This window comes from Convolutriloba macropyga, chromosome 11 (genome assembly GCF_964194025.1).
Source record: "Convolutriloba macropyga chromosome 11, txConMacr16.3, whole genome shotgun sequence".
In the NCBI taxonomy this organism is placed as follows: domain Eukaryota; kingdom Metazoa; phylum Xenacoelomorpha; order Acoela; family Convolutidae; genus Convolutriloba; species Convolutriloba macropyga.
This window is the reverse complement of record NC_134478.1, coordinates 8,137,742-8,150,632: the sequence shown is the minus strand read 5'-3', so window position 1 is coordinate 8,150,632 and position 12,891 is coordinate 8,137,742. Positions and strand designations below refer to the sequence as shown.

The 12,891-nt window shown below is 32.8% G+C and overlaps 2 protein-coding genes across 2 annotated transcripts in view; one reads left to right on the top strand and one right to left on the bottom strand.

The window, feature by feature from the left end:
• Positions 1-12,891, top strand: part of LOC142349484 (coiled-coil domain-containing protein 89-like) — a 188,827-nt gene that overhangs the window by 48,228 nt on the left and 127,708 nt on the right. The window lies entirely within an intron of this gene.
• Positions 1-12,891, bottom strand: part of LOC142349480 (uncharacterized) — a 161,565-nt gene that overhangs the window by 128,035 nt on the left and 20,639 nt on the right. Inside the window, exon 4 of the mRNA XM_075401066.1 lies at positions 11,723-11,945. Within this exon, the coding sequence (XP_075257181.1) occupies positions 11,723-11,945 (223 nt within the window). The remainder of the gene's footprint in view (positions 1-11,722; positions 11,946-12,891) is intronic.

Here is a 12,891-nt window from a genome sequence, read left to right as displayed (position 1 = left end):
CCCCCCCCCCCACTTAACCATAGCTTGAGCTTGACCACAGCCTGGCTAATATTGAATGAAATGATGGCACCATGTATAAGTTTCAGGTGTAGAAAAATGGCCATATTAACAGCAACGAAATTAATATAACTTCGTTAGTAATGAAAAAAGAAATACAAAAAACAAATAGCAACCATCAAATTCCATGATTGCGTCATACGAAAAGCAGAAAAATTAATAAGAAGTTTCAATTATTAAAAATCAACAATCTTTATAAACATCTACAAAAATTAAAAACAAGCTAAAACTACACCAATGATTGCACATTCATTCGTCTATCACAACAAAAATACAGCTATAAAAACAGATTTATAGGGAAAAAGCTAAGAATTTTGTTTAAGAGCACAAAAAACTATGCGGTTAAAATTTAGTCAAATGCAATTCTGTGAGGCTGCCGCAAAAATTATTTGAGACTAGGAACAATGACCCCGTTCCGTTTAATTTATTTACCAAAACAAAACGAAAAAAGGTTTGGTACGGGGACCCAGAAAGCGTATACAAAACTATTAAATGAAAACGAAGAGATAAACTTACCACTCAAAATCCTGAAGTTAGTAATAAATGGTTTACAATAAAGCACTGAACATAAACGAAAAGGATGATCTCTTTTAATTAAGCTTTTCTCTACATCTAATTAATAGCGTTACATTACAAAAACTCAGATTTGGAACAAACCACAAAACGTAAGTCAATCATTTGCTAGCAAAACGTACCAATTACGCAAATTTTTTGATAGCTTGCTTCAGATTAACATGTTACATTACAGGTGAAAGTGAATGCAAACTTTAGAAAACTTCTTATTAGTTAGTATAATTAGTCTCATTTTCAAAGAGCAACGATAAATACAATTTTCTTTTTTCAAACCCAGCCACTACAATAATTTATCTGACCACCTTCTAAAACAACGTTTGAACAATTTGCAGATATCTCAAGTTGTTTATAACAACAAACTACACACAATGAACTTTGATCGGAATTTCGAGGACCACCGACTCAATCAGTCAGCAGTGCTTGGAGCAAAAATTAATGACTTTTCAAGATAATTAGGCGTAAAGTGACACTCTGATTGCGTGCTTGGGATTGCTTCGCAAAATTATTTTAATAACTTTTTGGTATAAATAGTAGTTGTCTGCAAATCGCTGATGAAATGTCACAGCTCCTGCATTTTGAGCTACTGTGGCGAAAATGATGCATAAGATACAAGTGCTCAATTCTCTGAATATGTACCTGAGACTTAAATAGACTAGCAATCCTGTCAGCAAAGCAACATCCTTTCTTTTTTGTTTTTCAAACTTTCATACTTTAGTTCCAACAACAAAACTAAAAATGGTTGACCAGAGTGAACATACCCGGCAAATTGCCGGAAAATAGCCGCCGTTGATTCCAATAAGCATGATTGGGATTGAAATAACAGAAGATATTGAAAAAAAAAAGATTTTTGTACAAAAACATTTTTTAAGTCCGATTTGTTTTGATGGAATTTCGTAGTTGAATATACTTCTGTTTCGTAGAGAGAGGCTACAGGGGCTACTATCAATAACAATAAGCATTAGAGAGAGGTAACTAATACTTATAGGAACGACGTTCAAATAGTGGGCATCTAAAATTGGGCTTTATGGGTTTATCCCGTTTCTATTTCTGACTTCAATTTTTTATACTGACTCTGTTCATTTTGAATTGCTTTGCTGAGCAACTGATGTTCAAAATCACTTTTAATGTCCAAAAACAAAAAAACTTAAAAAAAATTGCAAATCCTATCAAACAATTTCTAAAAGTCGAAAGGTTAAATTGTTGAAAACAAATCCCATGAAACTAAAAACCATGCAGTAACTTTTTTATCAAAACGTGGAATAGGTTTTCTTGCACTTGAAAATCGACGAATATCAAAAACTGACAAAAACTTTAGGAAACATTAAAAAATTGCAGATCTTATCAAAAAAATGCTAAAATTCGAGACATTAAAAAGTTAAAAAGCATTCCATTGTTACTAGAAACTATGCAGTTCCCTATTAACAAACCTCAACGGAGATTGCCTGGTCCCTGAAACTGGAAAAACTGACAATATGATGAAAATTTTCAAAAACCTGAAAAAAATGCAAATTTGTTAAAAAAAATTGCTAAAATTTGTGATATTCAAAAGTTGAAACTTATTCCATGGCAACTAAAAATTTTTCAGTAACTTATTATCCAACCCCTAATATGGGTTTCTTGCCCCTGGGACTCAAACAACTTGAAGGATGACAATAAATATGTCAAAAAACATGAAAAATTTGCAACTTTTGTCAAAAAATGCTAAAATTCATGATGTCAAAAAGTTGAAAACCGTTCCATTACCACTAGAAACTGTGCAGTAACCTATCATCCAACCCCTTATTAAACCCTAGATGAGGTTTCGTGACAACTAGGGCTAAAAAACTCAAAAAATGACAAAAATTTTCAAAAAACCTGAAAAAAATTGCAAAAATGAGTATCATTTTGTGTTTGTGTTTGTAGTACCACGACATATAGCTCATAAAATGGTCATAACAAGCAATTTTGTCTCGCAAAAGGCCTTCATCAGCTTTTAAAAACTTCAACCTTAGACTAATCAAACAAAAATCTCAAAAAAAATCACAAAAAACACGAAAAATTGCACCATTTTGAGACGAAAAACTCCTAAAAATGACCTTTTGACCTTTAATTAAAGCAATCCCAGCAGCTTCACCACTATAGGCACTTGAAGGACTACTAAAGCCCACTTTGGGCCTCTAATGAAACTTAATGCCCGCTGGGCTTTACCTGTTTATCCCGTTTCGAAAGATCAAAGTCATTGAAAAACGTGTGAACACATCTTAAAAAAAAAAAAACACAGCGCACCAATACAATTCAAATTCTTTGAATTGTAAAAAAAAAATAGGAGCGCTATAATAGCCGGCTGAGAAGATGAGGGCGGCTATTAATAACAATTAAACAGTAAACCCGTCAAAATTTACTCTTTCGATTAATGATCCTAGCTATTCCTTATGACCAAAGCCTTTCTTCTGCAATGCGTGCCAAACTGATATTTCAATTAATAGTTTCCCCTCTTTTCATCCAAATTATGTTCTACTATAATAGACGGCTAAAAACTTTATCGATAAGTATTGCAACTTCATGCTTTCAAGCATGACCTTTGAGTCGCCGTCACTGTCAAAATTACAAATGGAACCAGTAAGCTTCGTTAGATTTCCACTCGCTTAAGATATGCACACTTAAATTCAAAACCCTCAGATATTACTGATGCTGTCGTAATTACACTATGCGATAAAAAACAAAAAGCGTAAGAAATATTAACCAGAATTTTTTCTAGACGCGAAATAGCTAGCATGGTAAACATGCCCGGCAAATTGTTGATAAATAGCTGCCAGATAGATTTATCTGCAGTAGAACACATATCAACAGATACAGGATTGAGCTTAAAGGGTGCATATTATTTGCACTTCGACGCACGTGCCATATTTTTACATAACGATTTACTATGTAATGACACGTGCTCTGTAACTAGGGGTTGCATAAAGTACCGGGGGGCGGCACAAACGGAAAAGATCCAATAACCGAATGCACTATGACTTAAAGACCAGGCTTTATCGGTTTATCCCGTTTCTTTTGATTTGGCTATTTTGACTTGGCCATATTCACTATATTGCACAATTCAATTGAGAAACAAACAAGGATGCTCGGTAATGTGCGTACGCACATAATGTTCCGACCCCGCTCATCCACATTCTTAACTTAATTGGCTACCAAATGATGAAGAGATCAAAAACATAGATAACGTTCAATAAACAACCAATTGAATATAATAAAGCCACGCTAGAGGGCCAATGACAGTTTTTGATAATAGAACTACTAAAAAAGACCATTGAAAAATCAAAAAACAAACCTTATTTACGACGACATCTCGATGTCTCCAATAAAAAAAAATCATAACAAAATCAAACTCGCGTCAGATAAAATCTAAAAAAAGCAGTTTAACCTATACTTCATTAGAAAAATATGGGACCGGTTCTCAATGGAACTGGTTAACAGGTTAAAAGCGAAAAAATAGCAAAGAGGTGCAAAGTTAAAAAATACGCTTCTATTTTTGAAAACAATTGACTTCACAGTTATTAATGTCATTAGATATCACCGGAAATCACTGAAATTTTCAATTATATTTCCATAGGAAGCAATTGAGAAATATTAGAATCCAATATTCAATTGCGCAAAATTTTAGAGCCAATGGGACTTACGATTATTGTAATAAACCAAAAAGAAAACAAAAATCCTCTAAAATGTACAAATATAAAATCTCAAAAATTTTATGAAGTCTCGTAGTAAAAGTAGTAAATAGACGAGGAAAAGTTTGAAGCTAAAACTGTTACCAGGGTTAATCTATAGCTCACTGCAAACGGGTTGTGAACTGTGTTTACAAAGACTGAACTACAATTCGGCCAAAAAACTATTTTAAAAAATGACAAAGCTCAAAAACCCAAACTTGTTTTGGAAACAAATATTTCCAAAAGTCATAACAGATTTAGGATTTCAACAAAAAGCGATGGATTAAGTTGCAACACCTCAGAGAACCAATTGGGACTATTGAAAATGAGACCATGCTACGACCCCACAAAATAAGAAACAACAAACACACAAAGACGCCAAAACTTCAAACAATTTTTCGACATCACACTATTCGAGGCACTATACTTATAAGATGTTACCCGCAAGAATTGTAAATCATCCTTTTCTCCTCATCCTAACATCAACGAGCCTTCCCTATAAAAGGACAACGTAGACCCGACAACAAAAAGGAACCCGAAAATTGAACAGTATATAAATCTCGAAAACTTTTTTGAAAGAAAAAAATGGTCGAAGCAATCAGTCACAACGTATAATAAAGCGCAAAAAAAGTGGATGAACCAACAAACGTAATTGAGACTTATAATCACTGAGATTGAGTTACATGGTGACCAAATTGAAAGCAAAAAGAGACAGTTGAAAAAAACTTTTTTAAAAAAAAATTAATTTGAAAGTCATTAAAACAAACAGCTATAAACTGAAATTTTTATCTAGATGGAGTTATACGTCCGCGTGAAGCAATTGAGATCTATCGTTATCAAGTATATGGCGGACAACAACGAAAGGAAAGGCAAACATTAAGAAAACAAGAAAAAATTCACAAAATTTTGCGAGATACTTTGGTTTCAGCCCAAAAAGCATTAACTATTCAACAAAAGCAATTAATAAATACAGATACGCATTTTTCCAACGCTGTTCAAATTTCCTATCATGCTTTCCTTCAATTAGATTTGCCAGCATAGTGATAATTTGACAAGGAAACGAAATGGACTCATAAAAAAAGCAATTATGCTCAAAAATGAAAATGAAAAAAAAATATTTGAAAACGCGTAGTATCAAAACAAGGAAAACATAAGTTGAATATAAAACCGTTTCCAACAATAATGTATTACTCGCGGACGTATAACTCCATCTAGATAAAAATTTCAGTTTATAGCTCTTTGTTTTAATGACTTTCAAATTAATTTTTTTTAACTTTTTCAAGAAAAAAATAGTTTTGATGCCATTAGTATGCAGAATTAGACAAAATTGCTATGGATTCCGCTTTGATTATGTTTTCAAAATGTTTTTGGTCATTTTCAATGCTTCTTAGATCAAGTCATCATAGTGATAATTTGACAAGGAAACGAAATGGACTCATAAAAAAAGCAATTATGCTCAAAAATGAAAATGAAAAAAAAAATATTTGAAAACGCGTAGTATCAAAACAAGGAAAACATAAGTTGAATATAAAACCGTTTCCAACAATAATGTATTACTCGATTGGAGTTGGTAATTGCCTGTTTCTACTGAGGCTGCGCCCGAAGTTGAGAGAAATAAGATAAAATAGTGGCAAAGTTCAAAAATTCACTGATCTTTTCTTAAAACAAATATATTCAAAGTCATAAGAGACATTAGATAACAACAAAAAAATTGTCTAGGTTCATCTATACCTCCTAAAAATTTAACTGCATCTTTGATTGGGGACACTAAGTCGTTGGGCTACAAAAAGTATAACAAATGAAGGCAAAACTCAAGAAGTCAATAAAATTTTAACGAAAACAATTCGTCAAAGCCATATAAAAACCATGATCTTAACTCTTAAAACATATCATAATTTCGTTGGATCTCTTTTTGTAAATAGTACCTGACATTAATTGAGCCCTGATTTGAGATTCTTGTCAGTAATTTACATAAAACATTTACATAGCGGAAATGCTTTGAAAAAAAGTCGCGCCCCATTTAAATCTAAAACTTTTTTTTATTGTAAGGATCCACGGTGAGATCAAGATCAGCCCAGATATTGCTGCGCGTCTAACAAAACATTCAATTGTTCAAATTATTGCGAAAAAGATCAATTTTAAAACAAAACTTTCAGCATGTCAAAAAAATAAAAAATGCTTTTTTTGTAATTATCGAGTTTAAATTTGCAAAAAAAACTTGAAAAATCTGATCCAGAAGACTCATAAAGCCAGCGGGATTACAACTAGCTCCTTTCTGAGCTGAAGAAAATTTCAACCGCAGTTTTAAGCAAATTTAAAGCAAGTGGGCTAAAAAAGCAAATGTGGGTCTATTTTTCCCGAAAAAGTCTATTGAAAAATTTAGCATAAATTCTAGCCAAAAAAAAACTCGAATCGAACGACTCAACAACCCTCTTTTATCCTTAGAGATGAAATAAAAAGCAGTACAAATATCAATTTTTATTTTTTAAAGCAAAAAATTGACAAAAATTTGGTCAAAAATGCAGAAAATGTGAATAAAACAGCAATTAGTCACAAAAATTTAGACCTCGATAACTCCCTATAAAAAGCAAAAAATGAAAAAAATCTTTTTAATTCCTTATTCTAAGCTGGACTGGCTTTCTAATGATACTACTCACAACTCTCGACGATGATTATATCGATCGGCCAAAATTGATTGAACAAAAAAAACCCATTAGAGTATAGAGTTCCTCCCTCCCCACTAAAGTGGGGGTCGGAACAATAAAAATCCACTCAGTTGAAACAACGAGTGACGTAAGTCACGATTCAAACGGGAAACACGCGACCTGCCATAAATCAAATAAAATCCAAAGAACTGAATGAAAACTTAAACTACTGTACCTAACGAAAAGACCAATTACAACAGAATATGGTTTCAAAACTTTAGCATGGTTTCAAACCATTAAAGAATTCAAAGTATAAATACTTTCGGGACTAGCGTTTTGAATACAAGGGTATTGGTTGCAAAATGGTAACTAGAGCAGAAAACAAGCATAAAAAGGCAGAAAACTTCATAGACAGGCAAACAATCAGAGAAAGACAATGCAACAAATAGAAAATAAAAATAATCTTTGAGATTTCCTTAGATTTCAAAACGACAACCGCAGTGAAGTATTTAAATCTGCGCAAAACTCGGCACCGAGCTCATTAAAATTTATTGACGACTTGATCTAAGAAACATTGAAAATGACCAAAAATATTTTGAAAACATAATCAAAGCGGAATCCATAGCAATTTTGTCTAATTCTGCATACTAATGGCATCAAAACTATTTTTTTCTTGAAAAAGTTAAAAAAAAATTAATTTGAAAGTCATTAAAACAAACAGCTATAAACTGAAATTTTTATCTAGATGGAGTTATACGTCCGCGTGAAGCAATTGAGATCTATCGTTATCAAGTATATGGCGGACAACAACGAAAGGAAAGGCAAACATTGAGAAAACAACAAAAAATTCACAAAATTTTGCGAGATACTTTGGTTTCAGCCCAAAAAGCATTAACTATTCAACAAAAGCAATTTATAAATACAGATACGCATTTTTCCAACGCTGTTCAAATTTCCTATCATGCTTTCCTTCAATTAGATTTGCCAGCATAGTGATAATTTGACAAGGAAACGAAATGGACTCATAAAAAAAGCAATTATGCTCAAAAATGAAAATGAAAAAAAAATATTTGAAAACGCGTAGTATCAAAACAAGGAAAACATAAGTTGAATATAAAACCGTTTCCAACAATAATGTATTACTCGATTGGAGTTGGTAATTGCCTGTTTCTACTGAGGCTGCGCCCGAAGTTGAGAGAAAAAAGATAAAATAGTGGCAAAGTTCAAAAATTCACTGATCTTTTCTTAAAACAAATATATTCAAAGTCATAAGAGACATTAGATAACAACAAAAAAATTGTCTAGGTTCATCTATACCTCCTAAAAATTCAACTGCATCTTTGATTGGGGACACTAAGTCGTTGGGCTACAAAAAGTATAACAAATGAAGGCAAAACTCAAGAAGTCAATAAAATTTTAACGAAAACAATTCGTCAAAGCCATATAAAAACCATGATCTTAACTCTTAAAATATATCATAATTTCGTTGGATCTCTTTTTGTAAATAGTACCTGACATTAATTGAGCCCTGATTTGAGATTCTTGTCAGTAATTTACATAAAACATTTACATAGCGGAAATGCTTTGAAAAAAAGTCGCGCCCCATTTAAATCTAAAACTTTTTTTTATTGTAAGGATCCACGGTGAGATCAAGATCAGCCCAGATATTGCTGCGCGTCTAACAAAACATTCAATTGTTCAAATTATTGCGAAAAAGATCAATTTTAAAACAAAACTTTCAGCATGTCAAAAAAATAAAAAATGCTTTTTTTGTAATTATCGAGTTTAAATTTGCAAAAAAACTTGAAAAATCTGATCCAGAAGACTCATAAAGCCAGCGGGATTACAACTAGCTCCTTTCTGAGCTGAAGAAAATTTCAACCGCAGTTTTAAGCAAATTTAAAGCAAGTGGGCTAAAAAAAGCAAATGTGGGTCTATTTTTCCCGAAAAAGTCTATTGAAAAATTTAGCATAAATTCTAGCCAAAAAAAAAACTCGAATCGAACGACTCAACAACCCTCTTTTATCCTTAGAGATGAAATAAAAAGCAGTACAAATATCAATTTTTATTTTTTAAAGCAAAAAATTGACAAAAATTTGGTCAAAAATGCAGAAAATGTGAATAAAAACAGCAATTATTCACAAAAATTTAGACCTCGATAACTCCCTATAAAAAGCAAAAAATGAAAAAAATCTTTTTAATTCCTTATTCTAAGCTGGACTGGCTTTCTAATGATACTACTCACAACTCTCGACGATGATTATATCGATCGGCCAAAATTGATTGAACAAAAAAAACCCATTAGAGTATAGAGTTCCTCCCTCCCCACTAAAGTGGGGGTCGGAACAATAAAAATCCACTCAGTTGAAACAACGAGTGACGTAAGTCACGATTCAAACGGGAAACACGCGACCTGCCATAAATGAAATAAAATCCAAAGAACTGAATGAAAACTTAAACTACTGTACCTAACGAAAAGACCAATTACAACAGAATATGGTTTCAAAACTTTAGCATGGTTTCAAACCATTAAAGAATTCAAAGTATAAATACTTTCGGGACTAGCGTTTTGAATACAAGGGTATTGGTTGCAAAATGGTAACTAGAGCAGAAAACAAGCATAAAAAGGCAGAAAACTTCATAGACAGGCAAACAATCAGAGAAAGACAATGCAACAAATAGAAAATAAAAATAATTTTTGAGATTTCCTTAGATTTCAAAACGACAACCGCAGTGAAGTATTTAAATCTGCGCAAAACTCGGCACCGAGCTCATTAAAATTTATTGACGACTTGATCTAAGAAACATTGAAAATGACCAAAAACATTTTGAAAACATAATCAAAGCGGAATCCATAGCAATTTTGTCTAATTCTGCATACTAATGGCATCAAAACTATTTTTTTCTTGAAAAAGTTACAGAACAAATAACTTGCAGGCTAGCAGAACTCACATGTACGCGACAAACAACAGAAATAGCTAGAAAAGAAGTTTAAAATTGGAAAGCAGCAAAATAAAAAAAATGCCCAAATTCTTGAGGCCATTGTTCTAAAATCCAAATATCTCTGGCTAACATTTAGTCTCAAATCCAAGTTGTCAAAAAGCTCACAAATCCAAGTTGTCAAAAACATTTAAAAATTGCTCATCAAAAAGTTGCAATTGCTCTTGATATAGTCCTCTTAAAATCATTTCATTAACTTTAGAAACTAACTAGAAACATAACTTCAACCACTTTAACGTTCCTTTGATCCCTAAAAAATTGAAAATGATTACAATTTTGTTAAAGCTTGAAAAAATGCAATTTATTGAAAAGTCAATATAATTCGTGAAATTGATATCCTGAAAATTTATTGAGAAAAACGCCAAAATACATGATGTTTGAACCTTCAAAAAATTTCGTTCTCCTAAGAAACCACTCAGTTGCCCATTTTCAAGTCTTAAACAGTTTTAGTTTACCTGACTTCGAAAAACTGAAAAAATGACAAATATTTTCAAAAAATGGTAAAAATCAGTATCAATTTGCCTGTTTAAATCTGCATTACCAAGGCATACCTCGCAAATTGGACATTACGTCCTGGAAAAGACCTTTATCAACTTTGACAACCGTGATTTTAAATCTGATCAAACAAAAACTCCTAAAAAATGCCCTAAACACCTTGAATTTAGGTCTCCTCAGCAGTTTCAACACTTTTAGCACTGAAAGACTATTAAAACCAGCTAAGGGCCTCTGATGAAAATTAATGACCACTGGGCATTACCTGTTTATCCGTTTTGAAAAATCAGACTCATGGAAAAATAAAAGAAAACATCTTGCAAAAAAAAGACAGCATCAATACAAACCAATTCTGGGATTGTGAAAAGGATAGTTCTAAATAAGATCCGCTGAGAGGCTGACGACGATTATTAATAATACCCATTTAAGCAATTAATTTTTCTCGAAAACATTGCTTTCATAACGTTATTTTGGTTGCCATCCTTAATTAGTACCGGCCTTGATTCTTTATAGGCTCACACTTTTTTTGACCGTGAACCTCCTTTATTGGCCAAGGAATGGTTTAATTACCTTTAATTGACTTTAACATTAGCCTGAACAAGAGAGTGAGGTAAGTCATTACAAATTGTCAACAAATTTCAGCTTTAACTTCCAATTAATTTAAGATTTGACATCACACGCATAAAGCCAACAAAAAGAGCAGTGAAAGAGATGAATGAAATGTGAAGAAAACAACTACTTTTTTGAGGTTTTGCGGCGTGAGAAAAATGTTTAACGAATACGAGCGTCAGAAGACGCACATAAAAAATAAAAGCGCCGCAATATAGCCTTGTTCAACTTAAAGCTGCGCAGATATTTTTGCAAAAATTTGAGTTTCGCTATGGAAGAATTTGTCAAGCCCCTAATACAAACTAGGATATTTAAACGGCAGTAATTACATAGTTCAAATAGAATTACTAAAGAGCTGAAAAAAATATAGAACAAATATAACATTATAAACCTAAAATAAAAAAAATTGCATGCCAGAAGACCCTATACACATTGCCAGATGTTGACATTCATGTCCTTTGGTCTTTTAAAACCTGCAAAGCGCGTGTTTCAAGCAAGACTACGTGACTCTGTAGAAGTGACTCCGAAATTCTCGCTGAAGTTTCAAAACCGCTACCTAGTTTTAAGTAAAGGTCAGAAGTTTCAAACGGAGTCACGTAAACGGAGTCATAATTCATTTATGAATCTGAGATACGAAAGGCATCAGGTGGAATTGCTAACCTTTCACGAGATTTTCAGTAGGCAAGGGTTTAAAACTGCTCAGTTGGTTTTCAGCTGGTCGATTCAATGGCTCCTGAGAATAATGACGGAAATCTTCGATAGATGACTCCTGTGAATGAATTGGGTTTATCTCAGTAACCGCAGGCACCAATGCAGACCTTTCTGGGAGCTTCGGTTTAACTTCTCGTTTGAGGCGTAGTAACAACTGCCGATCTTGTATGCTCTAAAAATTCCAAATCAGTCGATAAAGATTGACAGTGAAATAGTTTTCAACACTTCAAATAACTCGTTTATAACAATTGGGAACTGTAAAATCACTTCAAAATATCTCAATGTCAACTTCTGTAGCAATATCGGTCTTGTTAAACAGTTCAGCTGTTTTGTTCATATTCATATCTGATCATGACACATAACGAGACCAATAGAGTCTTTACAAACTGCTCGAACTTTAACATCAATCGAGCAAAAATAAACAAAGTAGAGAACGCAAACACGATTCTACACACCTAATTTCGCTTTTTAACGCTAAAACTGCCTCGAGAAATTTTCAAAAACAATTAATGGATATACTTACCTCAGATCAAAATATTTCTGTTCAGATAACTTATTGTAAAACGATTATAAAAAGAATGAGGACACAATTAAGAATCAATTTTCATTTTCACGGACGATATCTAGCATACAACACTCACATACACACACTTTACTGTTTGGCTTGTCTTTGAATTGCTGTCCTTATCATCTGTTTCCAAGTTTGGATTAGACTCAAGACAAGTAAGTGATGATACAAGTGAACAAAGTCAAGTGAAAGAGATGAATCCAAAAGAACATCAGGAGAGAATGATAGAGGAATTACATCTTCTAATTTAGTCTTCATGGCTCTGTTTATGCTCCTCACTTTCTGTATACATAACACACTCTGTGCCAATGTAAACTGAATCACTCTTAGTAATACCAACACAGCCATCACAAGGAGAGAGGATAAAAACTCCTGTGGAGAAAAAACGTCAAGAATTCATCCTGCCATATTTATTCTACGTTCTCTTTGCGAATCGATAGGTAGCAAATGGTAAACTACAACGAAAAAGAACGTTTGTAACTTGTTAAATTAGAAATACAAAAATTCACTGATCTCACAGCTACATTGATCAAATCGCAATGAATTTCAA